The sequence below is a fragment of the Podarcis filfolensis genome (assembly GCF_964270895.1).
Source record: "Podarcis filfolensis genome assembly, chromosome: 4".
In the NCBI taxonomy this organism is placed as follows: Eukaryota; Metazoa; Chordata; class Lepidosauria; order Squamata; family Lacertidae; genus Podarcis; species Podarcis filfolensis.
Window position 1 is genome coordinate 77,052,065 of NC_139607.1, and position 21,233 is coordinate 77,073,297.

The 21,233-nt window shown below is 44.5% G+C and overlaps 1 protein-coding gene across 4 annotated transcripts in view; it reads left to right on the plus strand.

Annotated features, from left to right (window-relative positions):
• STARD13 (StAR related lipid transfer domain containing 13) overlaps nucleotides 1-21,233 on the plus strand; it is a 220,872-nt gene that overhangs the window by 65,974 nt on the left and 133,665 nt on the right. For 2 of the 4 annotated variants that reach the window (XR_014546985.1, XM_083609004.1), the window contains exon 1: nucleotides 15,158-15,606. The exons of the other annotated variants lie outside the window; for them this stretch is intronic. Coding sequence is in view for 1 of the 2 variants with exons in the window: in XM_083609004.1 (XP_083465130.1) it covers nucleotides 15,483-15,606 (124 nt within the window). In the remaining variant the exon portion in view is untranslated. Of the gene's footprint in view, nucleotides 1-15,157; nucleotides 15,607-21,233 lie in introns of those variants that run through there. 4 annotated transcript variants of the gene reach the window in all.

Sequence of the window (21,233 nt, forward strand, 5' to 3'; positions counted from 1 at the left end):
GGCTGAACACACTGAAACTTAAGCCCAGCCTTGCTGTGAGCTCTACTACCACTGGAGCCCAACTGGACTTCACCCTTGTGTGCCTCCTACTGATCTTATCCTGGTACCAGATTTTTTTTTTTAAATTGGAAATTGGCAATCCCCAACTCTGCAGCACCAAAGTGCTGCTGAGGAATGAGAGGGAGAAAGCAAGCATCACAAACTGGTTCTTACATGTTCACCTTTCCCAGATCCTAATGTGAGAAGTTTTTGCTTCGCACTACAGTCTAAATTCCTGACTGTGGTCTCATTTGCTTTTACTCATGATCCTCTATGTTGTATCCCAAATACCACGAGAACCAGCTTTCAAATTAATTAATTAATTAATTTACTTACTTACTTAGTTAGTTAGTTAGTTATTTACCTGACCTTTACCATGAAGTCACAGAACTGGTTACAACAATATAAAATCCCAGGAGCTTCCTCCCCTGCTCATTCCATTTGCCAACACCACCTACCCGCCAACTCTTTTGCCAGTGCCCTCCTCCCCACTTAAGCAACCCCCTCCCTTCACACCGCCCCTTCACCTATCCCCTCACTACTCACCTCAAGTCCCACCTTCTTTTAAAGAAGGGGGGAGGTGCTTCATGGAGCAGTATTCTGAAGCCCCCCTGTTGACTTTGCTGCAGCCATTCTTAACTGTCGGGGGGGGGGAACCTCCCAGAGCGGCTTGCTAAACCACTCTGTGAAGCACCTCCCCCTCCATTAAACAAAAAAGTTCACTTCTTGTTTACCTGTCTTGCATTTGTGATGCTGGAGTTGGCGTGGCCACCTATTGGCCGCCACACAAGCTGCAGCGTGATGACAGCCTTACATGTTTATGTATATAGGATGACAATTATAAAAGCAGGTAAAACAGTTACAATGAAAAGAACAAGTAAAGCCATTCCAGTCAAAACAGACCAATATAAATTCAGCAAAAGACGTGGGTATATCTTAACTGTAAAAGGCCAGGGTAAAGAGAAGTGTCTTCAGCATACAGCAAAAGCTATACAAGGCTAGATGCACCACTGGGAGGAGAGTTCCACTGTTTAAAAGTAAAGGTAAAGGTACCCCTGACCATTAGGTCCAGTCATGACCGACTCTGGGGTTGCGGCGCTCTTCTCGCTTTATTGGCCGAGGGAGCTGGCATACAGATTCCGGGTCATGTGGCTAGCATGACTAAGCCGGTTCTAGCGAACCAGAGCAGCACACGGAAATACCATTTACCTTCCCGCAAGAGCGGTACCTATTTATCTACTTGCACTTTGACGTGCTTTCGAACTGCTAGGTTGGCAGGAGCAGGGACCGAGCAACAGGAGCTCACCCCGTTGCGGGGATTCGAACCGCTGACCTTCTGATCAGCAAGTCCTAGGCTCTGTGGTTTAATCCACAGCATCACCCACGTCCCTGTTTAGGGACTGCCTAACAATATGAATCAAACGTGTACAAGTTGGGAAGTAATATATGTGCTCATAAGATGGAATGTGAGTTAATTCTGAAGTACTCACCACACTTTCACTACGAACAATTGTGCTGACAAGCCTTACAGGACAAACTCTTTCCTTGTAAAGTTGTTGTTAAATGACAAAATACATAAGCATATTTTTGCGTCTCAAGGAAAGGGAGTAAGGTTTCTTTTCCCCTGCCGACAAAATGATAAAGCCAGATGAAGTGCTAACAGCTTGCCAGTTTCAGCACTAAGTCTGAAACACTAAACATAACAGCATGCGGCATATTTGCTGATTCACAGTAATGATGAGTTTAGCAGAGCATCAAGAGGCTGGCAGAGGAGGTGGTGGTGCACTGCAGTAATATAGCAAAGTCCCTAAGTGACCTGGGCCATTGCAATGCAGACTCTAACATGCTCTTGAAGCATTATAAGAAAGTGTGGCTTAATGGCTTGTCTGATCCTCCTGCAGGCTAAAATCCAATGAACTTTGGGGATGGTTTTAAAGAGAGAGGCTTGAGAAGTCTCCATCCTATTAATCCACAACTGTTCCCTGAATCCTCTGGAAAACTGTCACTGGGGGCCACTCACATCTATTACACAGTGGCAATCCCCAAGCTAGGTCCTGTGGGACAAATTAAATGAGATTTTAAATGCCCGTATGCATTTAACCTGCCTGTTTTTTGCCCCTCTATGTAGCAAACCTGGAGGGAGGGCTATTTAGAAATGGGACCGTGCAGTTCAGGGAGTGGGAATTTGACCCTTTGTTTCCCCTGCATGGCATTCCTGATGAGTGACCAGACTGTGGAGGCACTGGTAGCTCAGCAAAGCCACCATGACAGCAACAGGCAGTTGGGATTGCTCTGCTGGGGTGTTTGTTATTATGCAAATTTCACCACCAAATAATAAAAACAGAATGGGCGGAAGGTTGTACTTTTGAAGTTTTAACCAGGATATTGTTTCCTCTGAAATACCTGCCCATTTATTTCCATGGAGTTTTCTGCTTCTGTGCCCCATCCTAATTGGATATCCATGGAAACCCTGCACAGTGTCTTGGAAATCCTTGGTGATGGGCATCAAATGGGAAGGAAAACCACTGTTTGATTTCAGTTGGATATGCTTTTAGGTGTGCATTGCTTGTGTGTCGCCATTCTTGACTAGAATGTGCAATAGCTTGTGCACTGAACTGCTATTATTTCTCTCTCTCTCTCTCTCTCTCTCTCTCTCTCTCACACACACACACACACACACACACGTGTGTGATGGAAAGTAAATTATGCAGAAGGTGGGCTGGGGATAATTGCATCAAAAGAACTACCACATCTACATCAGAAATGTGCCAGATTATGACAGTTATGTCCATTCATTTATACGATGTGGTTGCTAGTCTTAAGTAGCTGTGATTAGCTTACTTCAATGTATTAAGATGTGTGTTGTATAAAATATTTTATTGCAAGCCACCTGGATAATGTGTATAAATCTAAACAGTAAATAAATATGAGCTCTATCTAGAGTAGCCTGCTTGTACTATAAATCCATGTACAGTTACTTATATTTATTAAGCATTCAGCAGAAGGCAGAGACTAATTAGCAATCAGGGCTGTCAAAGCACAACTGAAACGCAACATTAGAGAGAGGCTGGCCATGCATACCAAATGTAAGATGCAGAAATGAAGCTTATCCCTGGTGATAGAGGGAGAAGGGAAGGGAAGGGTTCTGTACAAAGCTGGCATGTACATGTACAATACGGGTCTTATAGAGGAGGGCTTTTAAATAACTGTTTGATTTCTATTTTGTGGTGTCAGCTTTGAGAAGTGAGACTACAGGGAAGAGAGGCTATTCCAAGCATTGATATCTGCAATAATAATTTTCAGGGGGTGGGTCAATGACTTGTAACTACAAGTTGATGGCTTGTCTGTTTGCAGACTTAACATGACCTGGGAAAAAGTGACAAGCGGGGTGTTCAGCATCTTTATATCTTGGATGAAGGAACTGAGGGGATGCCCCTCAAATTTGGAATTGAGGGGATGCTCATCAAATTTGCAGTGGACACCCAGCTGGGTAGGGTAGACAGTGTCACTGAAAACAAAATGAATTTCAATAGGGATAAATGTCAGGTTCTACACTTGGCAGGAAGAACCAGCTGCACAAATATAGGGGGGGGGACACATGTCTTGCCAGTAGTATGCGTGAAAAAGGATCTTGGTATGGGCGTTGCCAAGGAGGGGTGCAGATGCTCCCCCGATCAAGTAAAACAAAAGAAATACTTAACTAACTGACCAGTCATGGCAGTTCTGCCCCCCCCAAAGTCCTGCCTCCCAACAAAAATCCTGGCTATGCCCATGGATCTCGGAGTCCTAGTAGACCACAGGCTTAAAAGGTGAGGAATGGTTGAAGGAGTTGGGTATGGTTAACATGGAAATGAGGAGACTGAGAGGAGATATGATAGCCATCTTTAAATATCTCAAGGGCTGTCACATGGAAGATAGAGTGAGCTTCTTTTCTCCTGCTCCAGAGGGTAGGATCTGAACCAGTGGATTCAAGTTACAAGAAAGGAAATTCCGACTAAACATCAGGAAGAACTTTCTGACAGTAAGAGCTGTCAGACAGTGGAATGGACTGTGTTGCACTTCTTTATGATTGTACTAAAGGTCTCTTTGCTAGCTTCCCAGCATTGTTCCATTATTCTCAGCAACTCTTGAATATTTGCTTTCATTTCCATTACATCTTAACTTCACAAATTGCAGAGTTTGAGTGACTGGCTGTGGATCAAGGGTCCACTACTACCTAAGCTATTTGGGCCTGTTCGAGAAACACATGGGAGACTTGACACAGTGTGTCTGTGATGCCCTTGCACTGTACTACATTATTATTATTATTATTATTATTATTATTATTATTATTATTATTATATCCCGCCCATCTGGCTGGGTTTCCCCAGCTGCTCTGGGTGGTTTACAGCACATAAAAAAATGCAAAACATTAGACATGAAAAATTTCCCGATACAGGGCTGCCTTCAGATGTCTCCTAAAAGTCAGGTAGTTGTTTATTTCCTTGACATCTGATGGGTGGGCGTTCCACAGGGCGGGCACCACTACCAAGAAGGGCCTCTGCCTGGTTCTATGCCCGGAGGCTTCTGATGCACTGAGAGGTCAGAAGTGTTGCCACACCAATGGCACACTTGAAGCTTGGGAACATTTGAGGTGAGGACCAATGAGGTCTACGTTATGTCCCGAGTTTGAACAGCCTCAAACTTCCTGTTTCAGTGTAATGGCTACTCTTACTCTGCTAGTTCTTGTATTCCAACTATGCTTCTATTCAGATTTGTTTTTTTATGTATGCAAATGCAGTTGGAGATGGTTGGATAATAGTAAAGCAGCAACCCAAGAGCAAAGTTTGAGTCACAGGTGGAAGAATCTGTGGTCCTGCAGATGTTGTTGGTCTTCAACACCAATCATGATTGCCCACAATGGCTGAGGCTTCTGGGAGTCCAAGAACTGCAGAAAGTGCCACAGGTTCCCCATCCTTGGCAGAAGTTTTCTCAGTTTTGTCTTCCCTTCTGATATACACCTCCAGTGGCAAAGGAAATGTGCTCAACCTTCAGGTATTTACTTGAAAGGGATTAATTTTCATTTATATATCCAGCACATTTTATCCTTACGCTGCAGAGAAGACGGCAAAATGTTTTCCTTTCCATCTGCTGCTCTGGTGTGGGTGGTTTCCCCCCCCCCTTCTTGCTCCACCCACCCCCAGAGCCAACACTAAAATGCGCATTGAGTTGGAGGATATAAGAAAGTCAATCTATTCTTCTACTGGGATTTGCGCTGCATGGGTGTTCCCTTTTATAACCAGGATTCCCAAAACTTATCTTGAGGTTACTTGATATATCTTTTTTTAATTAAACAATGATTCATCCTTTTTTTTGATGATGCCGAGAAACAGCTCCTGTTCTCTGGCAGAAAATAAACATCCACTTGAGCCGACCCCCCCCCAAACCACCCACCTTCTTTCCTCTGAAAGTAATACCCTCCCCCCCCCCAAAAAAAAGCCAGTTGAGGAAATGCATGTTTGGACTAGGAACTGAAGCAAATGATACTTTACAAGTTACTTTCATTGCTTCTTTGGAAGGGATGGAGGGGGGGGGATTGGGAGAGAGGGGAGCAGATACTGTCAAGATTTCCAGATCTGTTTTTTCCCATTAAATACTAGTTGGATGCTGGTGTGAGTCTTTCCCCGCTGCTTTTCCCACAGTCGGTAAGACTTATCTCACAATGGAGTTAGTGTCAGCTGTCCAAAGCTAACTAGGAGATATGCTCCTTTCGCCACTGCTCTTGCTTATCACCAACACCCTCTAACTCCCCCCTCCAACTGTAGTTCATTTACAAACCTGCAAGGCCAGTTTTGTTGTTGTTGTTGTGTTGTTTTGCTTTTGCCTGCAATAACTCCACTTAAATTCAATGGAATTACATGGGTGGTTGGGTTTGGTCCAAGCAGTCTGAGATGAGGCACAGTAATGTGCTCCTTAGACAGTTCGGATCTGTGCAGGTGCAAAATGAGAACAGAACTCTAGAGCTTTTGCAGGATTTCCATTTCAGATCTCTGGGCTGTGCCACAGCATCAAAGCATATATGTCACCCAATCTCTTCTGGGAACAAGACCACGTCGCCATCGCCCTTTAAAAACACCAAAGGGACAACGTCAGAAAAGAGACCCGTGTCTCAAAGTAGCAGTGAAAGATTAGTTCCTTTTTTTCAGGCAAGGGATTGCAAATATGGAGGTACTTTTGCAGATTATTTTCTATCAATCCACATAATTTACAGGGAATTTAAGCAGAAAGAGGCAGGGCCCTGCCCCAAGGACTTACCATCGAAATTTCAATAGTGAAGGAAATAGTTAACTGGGGGAAGGCAAAGACAAGGGCAACCACTCAAACTTAGGTGTTGTTTCAAGAGGCAGGGTATGAATAGACTGCAAGAACACCTCTGGATTTCCTATACGTCACATATTTGTTAATGCAATATGGAAAGTGGAAGAGAGATTTTCAAATGGAACATACGCTGTAGTCAGTGTGACTTTTTCATTGGGTTTGCAGGTATCAACTCTAGGGCTTATATGCAGAAACCTGCTAACTCCCCCTGCCCCCACTGTATATTTTCCTTTACAGAATCATCCAACACTGTCCTCAATTATAGTAGCGCCACAAATGCAGTAAGTTGTTGCTGCTGAAGAGATATATTTTGCATGTCAATTTTCCAATATTGCGATGTGTGCCAGCTGTGTATTCTACGGCTGGAGGTGAGGAAGCGTCTCTTGACTAGTTTATTTCATGCCCTAAAGGCAAGACACCTCCAAACCGAATAAACACAGAGCATTCTATGTACTAGCTTGGAGAAGAATGGTGTAGAAGACAATAGTTGCTTCTCCTATGTTCTTCTTTATATATGCGGGAATACTAGAAGTAATATCCATTGAGATTTTAGACGCAGGCATGCAGACAAATTCAAGGAAGGATATTATATATGAGACAGAGTTGAAGGACCAAACGGTCTTGGACTTGTCACCAGGGTCTCCACTTATGAAAGCCCACAACCCCATGTTTCAAACCATGCATGACTAGGGACTTGTCCACATGAAGCAAAATGCAGATTCGTACTGGCCTGTCTCCCCATTGCTTCTAAACCTTGTGTTCCCCACCCCAAAATATCCTTGGCTTCACCCACCAGAACCTGAACTGGTGCCACTCACGTACTGCTGGTGCATATGTGATTTGTATTCCAGGGACTCTGTTCTTTACACACCTCCAGAACTTGCCCTTTGTGATATAAAGAATATAGGGCCACTCAGTCAGCGTCAGTTGCGTTCGGAAGTTAAGCATGCAAGTGAGTCAGAGTGAAGTGTTCTCAGCTAACCCTTAAAAACCGAGACTACATTTGTTATTTCTGACTTGTTAATATAACACAGACATTGACATTTCCTGGTGACTGTAAACAGTGAAATGCTTTTAAAGTTAATGGAATACAGGTGCAGCTGGACTCTGCTAAAATGTTCTCAGAGCAAAGGGCGAAAAGAACTTCAGAGTCCTCTATAGGGCATTTATGCTAGCAGAGTTGGGTTTCCCGCTCCATTTTTAACACCCACCCTGGGCACTGTAATTCACCCCTCACAGAGTTACCATTCCCAGCAACGCTTAGCAAACTACAGTGCCCAGAATCCTTTGAAGTAGAAGTAAAATGTGCTTTAAAGGTGAATATGGAGCCTACGTACACATTAGGCCCAAACTACATATTCCACTAGTAATGCCCCCTTCCCCCAAGTGTGCTTTATGCTGCCACTCTTTACCTTGAAAGAAAATCAGCCATGTTTGGTCTTGATCCAGCGTCACACACCCAAGCTGTGATAGGGGCCCATTTGGCTAGTTTCCATCCGAAATCAAAGCGGCAGTGTTAAGCACACTTTGTTTTCTTATAGCATGATTAATGTAATGTGTCATTTGTCCCTTACTTTCTTCAGAGAAAGGCTCTGTGTACGGAGGAGGTGGCCATTCACTGGGTGCCATTTACGTGAAGGGAAATGTGAAGGGCAGGGGGAGCAAATAGGCAGGCAAGGATTGTTTTCCCCACAGCGCAGAAACCCAGAGCCTGGGCAAGAGTAGACCCATTGATTCCTCACCCCCCTTTGGACTAAGCTTTATTCAGTTGGCTAGTTTTTATTAAAAAGCATTAAACACATTCAGTTTTCCAAACACACTCCCAATTTGTATGGTGCTAGCAATTGCTCACAATAATATAATGAAAACTGCAACTCAAAATTCTGCTCCAGCCATGGCGATGTTATTGCAATGTCTCCACTGCCATGAATTCCACTCTTCCAGACAATTGCCTTATCAACAAAGGACATTTTGCCCACACTTCACTGTCCCTAGGCTTTTAAATATGCAGCATGCAGCATATAAAATGGAGCAAAAAGGCATTTTTTTAGAGAGAGAATAACAAGGGAAGTGAAATCTTTTGTTTTCAAATCCCAGGAGATGTTAAGCACTTGTTTACTTTATTGTTTTTCCCATCCAGTACCTGATTAGGATTGGCAAGTATAAGCAGATTTCATAGATGACTTTATCCCACAAGGGTTTCAATTTAACTTGACACGTCAGTTTTGTTTCCAATCTAGGCCTGAATACTGTGAGGGAAGGAGAGGGATGATTCCTTTGTGGCAAAGAGAAAGAAAAACTGTTGTTTTTATACTGTTTTCTCTCGAAAAAGTATAATTCATTATTTGAAGATCCTAGAAATAAATACGAAGGGAGGTAGAAATAAATACAAAGACCACCACTTTACATGAGGCGTATTAGTGATCTGTATCTTAAGGTCTAAGGTCCAAGCCAGTGTCATTTAACGATTTGGTGTACATTAATTTCATGTTAGTTTCATGTTAAAAAGGAAGACATTACCAGTGAAGCAAGCTTGAAATTAACAACAGATTGGTCATCAAAAAGTGGGATGCATCTTTAAGCACTAACGGATGGCAGAATTAAAAGGTTGTGCAACAAAGGAATCCAACACAACTGTTGTGCTAGTGGAAGATTCCTCAGACAGCTAATTCTTATTGTACCCCAGCTGGTTCTTGTTGTGCAACCGGTTGCACAACAATCTTTGGTAATGTACTTGTGTTTTCCCTTGCTTTCCACCAGCACAGCAAGTATACCACTAAGTGATTTTAACGTAGCACTACATTGGTTACAACCCCTTGTGGCGTAATTGGTCAGTGTGTCTGGCTGTTAACCAGAAGGTTGGTGGTTTGAGCCCACCCACAGACGGCAATGGACAGGATTCTTGCATTGCAGGAGGTTGGATGAGATGACCCTTCCAATTCTACAATTCTATGGTTTTATGAAACCCCAGTCTACTGTAACATCACCTTCACAGGTGTGCCTCTGAAGGATTCTCAGAAACGTCAGTTGATTCAAAACACAGCTTCCAGAAATTCAACTTCCGTTTCAGTATTAACTCCTATTTTGCTTGGCTACCAATTTGTTGTTTTTTTTTATATGCCTGTTGCCTTTGTCCATGGAGTTTTCTTGGCAGGGATACTGGAGTGGCTTGCCGGTTCCTGGTCCAGGTGGATCACGTTTGGTCAAAACTCTCCACTATGACCTGTCCATTTTGGGTGGCCCTGCACAGCATAGCTCATAGCTTCTCTGAGTTATTCAAGCCCCTTCACCACGGTAAGGCAGTGATCCATGAAGGGGCAGTGATCCATGATGTATGGAAGTGAGAGCTGGACCATAAAGAAAGCTGATCGCCGAAGAATTGATGCTTTTGAATTATGGTGCTGGAGGAGACTCTTGAGAGTCCCATGGACTGCAAGAAGATCAAACGCATCCATTCTTAAGGAAATTAGCCCTGAGTGCTCACTGGAAGGGCAGATCGTGAAGCTGAGGCTCCAATACTTTGGCCACCTCATGAGAAGAGAAGACTCCCTGGAAAAGACCCTGATGTTGGGAAAGATGGAGGGCACAAGGAGAAGGGGACGACAGAGGACGAGATGGTTGGACAGTGTTCTCGAAGCTACAAACATGAGTCTGACCAAATTGCGGGAGGCAGTGGAAGACAGGAGTGCCTGGCGTGCTCTGGTCCATGGGGTCACGAAGAGTCGGACACAACTAAACGACTAAACAACAACACCAATTTGTTTCCAGGTTGAGTTTTGATGGCTTTTACCTTTAAGGCCTCAGATATTCTGGGGATGGGATGTCCTAGCAGTATTCTTATCAATACCCGAGGCTCTGCTGCATGTCCTCCTGTCATCTGTGGTGGGGATGCAAGACAGATCCTTTGGGATTGCAGCCAAAGTCGTGGAATGCCTTCCCATGGGAGGCCCACTTGACTCTGCCACTGCTTGTCTTCTGGCAAGTAATGAAAAACCTGCTTATTTCAGGGGGCATTTAGGAATGGTTCTAGTCAATTCATTTATTTTGCTGTCTCTGCTGTTACGACGTGCAGAGATTATATTGGCATGGGGTGTGTGTGTGTTAAATTTCAGGATGTAAGTCTTTTGTTAACCAAATAGTTCTTTATTGTGTATTTTGAATATTTATTCAGAGGTAAGCGTTGCTAGTAAGCATGTGTAGGATGGTACCCTTAATTATTGTTAGCCACCATGCTGGAATTTTTTTTTAATGGAAACTCGCCACAAGCTATTTTTAAAAATAGTACCTTTTTAAAAATAGTTTACCTATTTGAAAACCACTTTGAGGGAGGAGTTCTTGCACCGTAGTACTTCGTGCTACAATAAAATAATTTTATTTTATTAAGACTATACATGGATTGAGGTGCTACTGAGTTGACTATTTACTTTTGTTATCATGCTGCTTACTAGTAGGTGACTTATATTTCGTGACCATTAGAATTAGGCTGGAAGCCACTATGGTGCCAGACCAAACAACCTCTCCGTGTTTAAAGTTGTTACAGTTCATAACAATATAAGACAACACAGTAATGTGCTCCTTAGACAGTTGTCTAAGACCAAAGTTGTTTTTTTAAAAAAAAATGGAAATCCCTCCCCCTAAAAATATTAATGCAATTGTCATTTTTGCCTGGCCACAAAGCTTATTAGAGTTGCTTAGGACAAATACTTTAACCCAGCGCTACTTTTTACCATGACAGGGTATGTTCTTTTTATAGTTCTGTATCTGTTATCAACATAAGGGGTCACCAAAATATAGATCACATTGGCCTGGCAGTAAAAATAATAATAATACAGTCCTTTTTTACCTCTGGTGTATGATGTGGTGACTACAGTGTCTAGTGAGACTGCCTGGCTAATATTTAGTTTGGTTGCTTGTTATTTTTTCAGCATCAAGCACCAATGTATAGTATGGTGCTTTAACCACCATGCTTACTAGAAAACAAGTGTATTCCTTCTGCATGGTTGTACAGTGGTACCTCGGGTTAAGTACTTAATTCGTTCCATAGGTCCGTTCTTAACCTGAAACTGTTCTTAACCTGAAGTACCACTTTAGCTAATGGGGCCTCATGCTGCCGCTGCGCCACCAGAGCACGATTTCTGTCCTGAAGCAAAGTTCTTAACCTGAGGTACTATTTCTGGGTTAGCGGAGTCTGTAACCTGAAGTCTATGTAACCTGAAGCGTCTGTAACCCGAGGTACCACTGTATGAGAAGGCCCTAAAAATATCTCCATTTTTCTCTGCCTTTCTATTGCACTGTAACATTTACATCCTGTTTCTAACACACCTCTTCCTAATTTGACTGCATGGTCAAAACTGACCTTTTTGTAACTGAAAAGGGCACTGCAGCCAGATCACCTAAACCAGCCCCAGGAGAAAATCTCTTAAATTGCTTGAACTCTGAGCAGCACACCTGTCTCCCTATGCAGAAGAGGCGATGTCTGGGAGGATCCCACAGCATGCCCAGGTCATAATTCAAGATTCCTTGCTCTATTAGGGAATCAGCATTTTTAACGCTAATGTTAAATACAATAAATATTGCAGTGGGCGCCAACTTTCTTGGGCTCATAGCGTGTTTGAAAACTGTTGTGGGCACCACACACACACACGCCACATTGCAACCGCACACATTGCAACTACAAATGCATTTATAGTAACTACAAGCACACAAACACTGTTTGCACACCACCAGCAAATAGATTGGGGGGGGGGAGAGTCTTCTATTGAAATCCATAGGTTTCCCCCAAGCCTAATTGCAGAAGGAGGCAGGTGATTTCAAGGAAGAGAGTTGCATCTGATGAGGTAAGTGTTAACCCTTCATTTCCCAGCTGCCCACCCTCTGCTGTGAATCCTCATTCTTTGAATTACAGCATATGGGTGTTTTTGGTGGAATGGGGAAGGAGAGGCAAGGGTTAACCATTCTCTCCCCAGCTGCAACCTGACCCTAGGTTTCAAAGCCTTCAATTGGCTATTCAGTGACGGGAAGGCTGGGACCCTGCAGGTGTACTCATTGGTGTTACAGATAAAAACAGCACAAAAACAACACAGTGGTACCTCGGGTTACATACGCTTAAGGTTACAGACTCCGCTAACCCAGAATTAGTGCTTCAGGTTAAGAACTTTGCTTCAGGATGAGAACAGAAATCGTGCTCTGGCAGTGAAGTGGCAGCAGGAGGCCCCATTAGCTAAAGTGGTGCTTCAGGTTAAGAACAGTTTCAGGTTAAGTACGGACCTCCGGAACGAATTAAGTACTTAACCCGAGGTACCACTGTAATGAAAAAAGAAGCCACTTCATTGTCAAAATAAAATACCTGCCACACTTCTGAAGGTATTTGCCATCACGCTGAATAGCAGTTTCCTTCTTGCTCCGAATGGAAATAAAATCTAGACTCTATAGGAGAAACAACAACATGGAAAATTAATGCATTTCTTAATTGAGGCAGGAATATCATCTGGTATCAATTAAACTAGTAATTAATTACTGTCGCAATGTAGGCACTAAAAACCATACATAATTAGAATAACATGAAACCTTTTATGCCTGTGTTCCGGCAGAACAGGAGGAGGGGTGGCATGAGGAATGTCGTTTTCATTCCTGAGTGTATTTCATTAGCAGCGAACAAAACCAACCCACTGAACCGCCCAATCTCTTCCAGGGAAAGTTGGAGGCGTCCCCCTTTCCACCACATCCAGTGCTTCCACTGCACATCCCACAAATTAAAGCTCATACCACCAAACAGTTCAAAGGGTGGTTGCATAAAAATGCCTCTCACTAGGAGATCCTGTTCACTTGGGCCAGAGAGTAATGCGAAAAGGATTTTCGTCATTAATAAAGCAGCATCTATCAGCTGCCGCAGACAAGTTTTCCCTTTTGCCCTGGAGTCTGTGTTTAATACTGGACAGATGTTTGAGAAAGTGCATTAATCCAGCAGAGTGGGAATGGACAACCGACAACCTCTGGGCTGTGTTTTCTGCAGCTTGTGACATTATTTTGTCCAGGCCCATAAATCAGTGGACAGTATCTCTGGGATCAGCCTTACTAAGTAGCATAGTGATGCAGCCACCTTAGGCAGATGTGGGGAATGGGAGCAGTGGCAATATACTGGAGGTGACATTTGTGCCACACAGCCTGCCCTGCACCCCCTAAGCTAACCCGCTGCTCTCAAGTGCAGTGAGGCAGCCACTGATTGGGCACATATAGGTCGTTGCCTGCAAGTGATAGGGACCTGAGTCCAGATGTTGGACTCCCGTCAGTCACAGCTAGCACAGCCAATGGTCAGGGCTCGTGGGAGCTATATTCTCACATCAGGAAGGTCACAGGTCCCTGAACAATGGGTATAAGTGTATACATTGGGTGGGACAGGGCAGGTGTATCTAGAGAGAGAGAGGATGACATGAAAACAACCTCTGTTAAATTTGGCCTTGTCTCTTCCACATGTTGCTGATAACCTCCGTTCTCACTTATTGATGGCACATCAATCGTGTTTGTAGTTAAGGCTCCTTTGAAGTGAAACTCTTTGATGAAGTTCACCTTATCTCAAATTCACCCTCTCTCAATCAACAAAAAAACTTCCGAATTGGCCCAGCAGATGGGAAACACAACCTTTTTTAAAAAAATGAAACATGGGAGAAATCCTCTTTCTAGGAAAAATCCTTTTGAAGAGTGGGATATAAACTTGATCAAAACATTACTATTCTGTGCATTGAGTTTTTCTTCCACTGTCTGTGGTGCTCATATGCATGCGCTAAAAGGGATACATCCTCTAACAACACAGCCTCTTCAAGATGTCAGAATTACCAAATGAACTTTTTAAGAGCACATGAGTGCAACAGCATTTCTCAACTCTCCAGCTGGTACCTTGGCTTGCCTGCCCTGAAACTCTCATCATACAGCTTCATTGGATAGTCCCAGGTTGCAGTATTATGAGAGAAGGAGAAAAACTTCCCTATCCACTTTCTCTACACATACGTAATTATGTTGAGTAGCCAACATGGTGCCCTCCAGATGTTGTAGGACTTCAGCTCCCATCAGCTTCAGCCAGAATGGTCAATGGTAAGAGATGATGGGAGTTGTGGTTCAGCAAAAGCCCCGGAGCACCACATTGGCTACCACTGCTGTAGGGTAGGGCCACCCCTCATGCCTTTTTTTAAAAAAGTGAACACTTTGACGTAGATTAGCAAATAGATTTCCTCCAAAGCAACCTGGGCACGGCCTCTGACCTCGCACAGAGCTACAGTTCCCAGCACCCACAAACTACGGTTCCCAGGATTTTTGGCGGAAGTCCCGTGCTTTAAATGCATGAAGTGGATGTTCCTGCTCTCTGCAGCTTCTGGGCCTGCCTTTTCCTCTGAATTCCGCCGGTTGGCATCAGTGGGGCGGCCAGTGCCAGCTCGCAGGTATCCCGTTCTGCCGTTGCCTCCAAGTGTGTCAAAAATTGGCCTTGAACATTGGCGCGCTTGTTGCCTGCAGCCTGCAGCTGGGCTTTGCTGCCTCTTTGGGGTGCAACCCTACACATGTAGCCTTCCCGGGGAAGACGCTCCATTGAACTGAACGGGGCGCGTTTCCCCCGGCGGACACGCATTCCTCACCTGCGCAAGGGGCGTCGGGGGGCGCGCCTGTGGGCGAGGGGCGCTGCCTAATGGCCGGGACGGCGGCGATGACCCTTCCGGGGGCGGTTTCCGCGAGGCGAGCTGCAAGGCGGCGAGCGGAGAGTTCAGCTCACCCCTCCGGGGGCGGAGGGAGGAGAAGGCGAAGCGCAGGGGGGAAGCAGCCCAGGAGCCCAGCGCCTCCGCACAACCGCTCGCACGGCGCGCCAGCGGGACTCGTGCGCTCCGGGCAGCCACGCCGGCGGCGGCAGGAAGAAGCAGCAGCAGCAGCAGCGAGCAGGCCCGGGAGAAGCCCCACAGGGAAGGCGGCGGCTGGGCCCCCGCGGGCTTTGCTCATGCCTCGGCTCCGCATGTGGCTGAGCGACTCCGGGACGCGGTTTCGGCGCGCGCGCGGAGCCCCCGGAGCCGGCGGAGGCGGCGTTATGCCCCGCGGACGCCGCTAGGATGAGCTGCAAGCGGCCGGCGGCCAAGCCCCAGCTGCGGAGGTCCTTCAGCGAGCAGCTACGGGACTCGACGGCCAAAGCCTGGGATTTACTCTGGAAGAACGTCCGCGAGAGGCGCCTGGCAGGTCAGTCCGGCGCGCGTCCGTCCTTGCAAGCCCTGGCCCCTCAAGGGAACAAGAGGTGCAATGCGCTCCGGGGACCCCCTCGGACAGACAGCCCGCCTGCTCTGCGCTTGCCACGATGCCAGGCGGCGGCAGCGGCAACAACTCCACACTTGCTCGACTTCCGAGCGAGCGCGCCAAGTTTTGCTCTCTCTCTGTCTCTTTGAACACCGTTCGGGTTTTTTGGGGTTTTTTGTTTTTGCATTTCCCGCCTCTGCGCTCCGAATGATAAGCTCGCCTTGGCCAGATTCCTTTCTGCCTTCTATCTGCAGGAGAACAATTCAGAAGAGACACTTTTCCAGTGAAGGTTCTGCAGATAGAAAGCAGAAGAAACCTTGCCAAAAAATAAAAAAGAGGAGGCTTTTCATTGGACTCACGCTCCCGCATCTCTCTGGGGACTTGGGTTTGTACATCAAAACTCTGTTGGTGCAGTATTGATGTAAGAGTTTAGTTAGGACCAGGATGTGTTATACAGTACTGAGGCATTGTCAAGGCTGGGACGAAAGAGCAGCTTCTTGGGGGGGGGGGGGTATATGCGTACCATTATAGAAAAACAGATTGTCAGTGTTTTAAGTTATTATCCAGGCCACCCTGGTTGGGGGGGGGGATTTGTTGTTTTCTGATTCTTGGACCGGTTCCTCCCTGAACATCGTGCTGTGCCTTGAGATCTGTGCGCTCTGCGTGACTTTGTAATGTGCCACAGGGACCTTGTCCTTCAAGAGGGCTGCATGCTGCGCATCGGAGCTCTGTGCAATAAAGTGGATTGGTGCTCTGTGCCAGAATCTCGGTGTTTTAAAAATAGGTCTCATTGGGAGCACAGACCGGGGTGGACCAATTTTCTGATTCTGGACACAGTTTGGTGCAGTTGTGAGCTATTCTTGCCTGCATTGCTCTGAAGCATGTGCTAGGGTTTGGATGCACCACACAACTATTTCTGCATCCCATGCAGCACAATCCCTAAGCAGGCTTAGTTAGATGCACTCCCCCACTGAGTCCAATTGGACTTTTATCCCTCTCTAGTAAGGTGGTGTACGGGTTCCAGCCTGTTCCCACTGCTGGTTGGGGAAGCAGTATTTGTATGGCATTAGCATCAATCCGTATCTATTCTGTTCTTATGAAATCCTGCATTTTGATGTGTTTCCCCTCAGCAAACCACTTTCGATCTGAATTGAGATTAAGAATGACCTAGCTGTATAATGTGTACGCAGCCTAATTGTACTTGAGAATTTCATCCTGGCTATCCTTCCAATTGGTGTGCGCACTGAAGTGGATTAACTTAACTTCCTGATAAGCGAGACATCGCGATCTATGACTTTAAGTACTTACGTGTCTGAAGCAGAATTCATTTGTCTTTCTCCATATATATGGTTGTGTGAAAGGTGTACAACAGGAACTTCCAGCTTTCCCCTCAGCTTCCCTTTTCCCCTTGAGGTCAAGGCTCTATGTGATCCACTCCATCCCAGCCCCTCCATTCCCCTGAGGCCGTGCAACCACTTCTCTCCTTGCAGGGCACTCTGACTATACTGCAAGACTCTTGCTAAGTCTCTCCACCCACACCCCAGCCTTCATCTCTATGCTGCATTTAGTTAGAAGGTTTCTTGACCTTCACTCTGCCCAGGGTGTTCAGCTGCATACCCTGACCAGAATGTCTGTATACCGAGTATAGGATGTGCTGTGGTTGCACATGCATGCTCACACATGGTTGCTGTAGCACATTGTGGAATGTGTTTGTTCAGGAGCAATCTCTGTGTGGCCACAGTAGCTAGGTGTAAATTCCTACAAGAGAGCTTCTTTATATACAGTATCTGTGAAACGTGCAGCTGGCCCTTTCCAGTGTGTTTTCCTAAGCTATTTTTAAATACGTTGCTTTGGTTCACAATCGTGCGTCCCCAGGGCAGCTTTCTAGCGGTCCTACCCCTCACCCCAGCCTGCAGCTGAAGTGCTTTTCCTGCCTTCTCCAGTGTTGTGAGCTTCTATCTTCTCAATTATTGACCTCCCATTTCATTTCAGATTAGCAAACCAGGCAGTAGGGAAAGGAGCTGCTCCTGAAAAGCACCTCCTGTGACCACAGAGGAGCAAGGAATGTTTGCCCCCCTCCCTGCCGTGTTTAGTTGGTTGCAATGTTTGGCTGGCAGAAGTGCCAAGATGCTCTCAGCTCGCTGTGTTCCTACCTGGAACTTTTGGCAAGCTTGTGCGGCACTTTCTGCACTCAACCAAAAGCATGTGAAGCACACAGGGAGGATATAAACGCCTTCTGTTTCGCTACCGCCACTGCCCTGCCTCAGAGATTCCCACTTTGTGTTGAGGAATGCACAAGTAGCTCTAGTACATGAGTGATCTTCTGTGAACATTCAGGAACAAGGGGAAGCAGTGGTCAGGTGTGGGGTAAGAGATCAAAGTGCTTCCTGAGTCTTGGGGCCCGCATATTGTCTTTACAATCTCTTTCTGGGGGGGGGTGAAACCCCAGCCAAAGTGTGCCCTTTCCATGATGACCAGAGTAGAGATAGAGTAGGAATAGAGGGCTTGTCTTCAGATATTGTTGGATTCCAGTTCTACCTGGCATAGCCAATGATCTTGGACAATGGGAGTTGTGGTCCAGCAACACATGCAGGGCCACAGGTTTCCCGCCCCTGATTAGAGACCCTAATGGTCTATAGAAGGATGGAGCTAGAATTTCACTTTCTGCTCTGTTTATGTATCAAAAGTAAGGGTTTTCTAAAGTGAGCATTCTTTGTGAGTACATGAAATGTACTTCTTCCTGTCCTGTTTTCTGTGGCATCATTGCGCCAGGAGGCAGTATCAATAAAACACATTATTTATCTACCACGTGTACACACAGAATCAGAGCCAAACAGTGAGTTGTATTCTCTATCATTTGAGCTGATGGGCTTTTAGTTTTAATGGTTCAGTTTCCCATAGTCCTGTGTTGTGTATGAACATAGCCCATGCCTCCTCCTTTTGTCTTTCTCGTCCCTAGGAAAAAGATGAGTAAGAGCTGCCAAGAAAACAAATCTCTATACACTTACCTTTTTGGCATGGATGCTGCTTTCATGTGGGCACGTCTCATGCTGCAACAGCCTCTTTTGAAACAGGAAACCATTTGGGTGGGTGGTTGGCATGTTTGCTATGCATGCCACTGTCTACTCAGATACTTTTGCTTGGGAGGTAAAGGCAACATTCATCTGTTTCATGAGGCATGGCCATGTGTGAGTACCGATCACGGCACACTAACAATATAAGAATTGTAAACTCTATAAATCAGAGGGGTGGTCAGATGTTTTCTTGATTACAAAATGGCAGTGGGGAACCTATGGCCCTCCAGATGTTGTTGAACTTCAACTCTCCCATCACCACCAGACAGCATGGGCAATGGCCATGTAGTTCAGCCACATCTGAAGGACCATAAGGTTTTCCACCCATCTTAGAGAGCATCAGTATGAGAGATTTGGAAACATCCTTGATCTCAGGAGGCATTTTATATTTTTCAGAGAATGGGTAGGAGTTTTGTCAGGAGATTTACACATATCATTTTAGGCTAAATGTAAACATTATCTTCTGCATTGTCCTCAGTAGTTATATCTGTGGCTATATATCTGTAATTGTTGGACTTTGCATGGCAGCTTGTGGTCATGTTCCAAGTTCAAACTCTGTAAAGTTAAAATGCCAAGTCAGCTCCTATTACATGTAGCAACAACCTTGTGCCCGATCTACTGTATAATAACCAAATAATTATCTACAAACTGACACATGATGTGCACACATATCATTCGGGAGAACATTTTATGATTTCTCATAAGAATGTCAGTTTAAAACCCCTTTCAAGAAGGAGGAAAACCTCACTAACTTTTGTAAACAAATGGTGAAAAATCTTGTTTTAGACACTAAGTACTCCTCACTTCATATGTGATTGGGACAGACAACTGAGTTTAAACAAGAGGTCTGCCTCTATTGTGTGTAGTTGCAGCCTATGGGAGTTGAGACTCCCAGGTAGTTGCACTGCTGAGCCAGTTTGAAGCAAGTCAGAAACTAAGAAGCCCCTGAAGGAAAAGTGAAAGGTTTGTTTGCTCTCCAAGAGCCTCTTATTTCAGCTGCATTATGGTAGCAGCTGTCTGTAGTTCCAAAGTATGCTGACATAGTGGGAGCATGTGGAAGCCACCAGTGAACATAGGGAACAATTTACAGTCTTCATTGCACTTGACAATTTCCCGTTACTTATTCTTAATCAGAACAGCCATATCTCTTTTGGTATATAATGCAACAAAATTAAAGTGCATGCCAGCTGCCATTTCCTTTTTTTTTTTTTATTGGTTTTAATTCATTTTGCTACATCCAACATTAAAACAAGTGAAGAAATAAACATACATAACACATACATACAAAAAAGGAGTACATAAATAAAAGAAATAATAATAAAAAAACAAAAGAAAAAACATCACCTAACATAAAACACCAACTAACTTACATTAACTAAATAACTAAATAACACACAACATTAATTGACTTCCCTTCATCTCGGTTTCAGAATATATTATATGATTTTTTCTCTGAAGTTTCTTTTCCTCAAAGGACTCTTTATGTCACAAGTGTTACGTCACACCTACTGTGATTTTTAGATTTTTTACCTCTGTTTCCATGTATGTCATAAATTTATTCCATTCTTTATTAAACTTTATGTCTTTTTGATTTCTTATTTTCTGTGTCATTTTTGCCAGTTCTAAATAATCAAATAGTTTGGTTTGCCATTCGTTTATAGTGAAGCAAATTTCCTTGACTAACTACTATTCGGCTGCAGGCAAGTCCTTGAATGAATTCTAGATTAATAATGATTAAGTAAGGGTTTTTGGCTAAGGGGGTTGAAGTACTGAAGTCCTAAACTTATAAAACCTTCCGCTGTTTTGTTTACTGCCCGGGGCTCCTTGGGGACGCAGAGTGGGATAAGAAACCTAATAAATAATAATGAAACACTATAATTTAAACTTCTCTCTCTACCAATAGGCTGGTGATCTTGTAGGACAGCTGATGCTTATCTGGTTAACCATGCAATCCTATATATGTCCATTCAGAAGTAAGTCTAAAGGCATTCAGTGTGACTTATTCCCAGCTAAATGTGTATAGGATTGCAGCCTGAAATGATTAATTTGACAAGATAGCAAAATTGTGCACACAGGATGGGGAAAAAGAGTGCAAAATATATTCTGTCATACCTAAGTGACTTTTCAGCTTTTTGCCTTTGTGTTTTATGTCCAGCTTAATTTGTGTGCTTTAGTCATGGCCTCTACAAATGCAGCCCAAAGCCTTTTATCCTCTACTTCATTCTAACATTTCTTAATAAAAAAGCATGGTCTAAATATATTATCGTGTTCTGGAATGCTATCAGCTGCTCATCCTTCATACTTGTATGTTGAACAGTTGCCCAACATTTAATTATTTATTTTTTAAAAAAGCTTGATCTGTTATTCTCACCAAATCCTTGAGCGACAGTCAAATCAGCAGCTCTTCATTGCAGACTTGAATTTGGCAATGCAATCCCATACCAATCTACTCTTAAGATGACTTAAAGAAGTGTCTTCTTTCTGTCTGGCTTTCCTCTC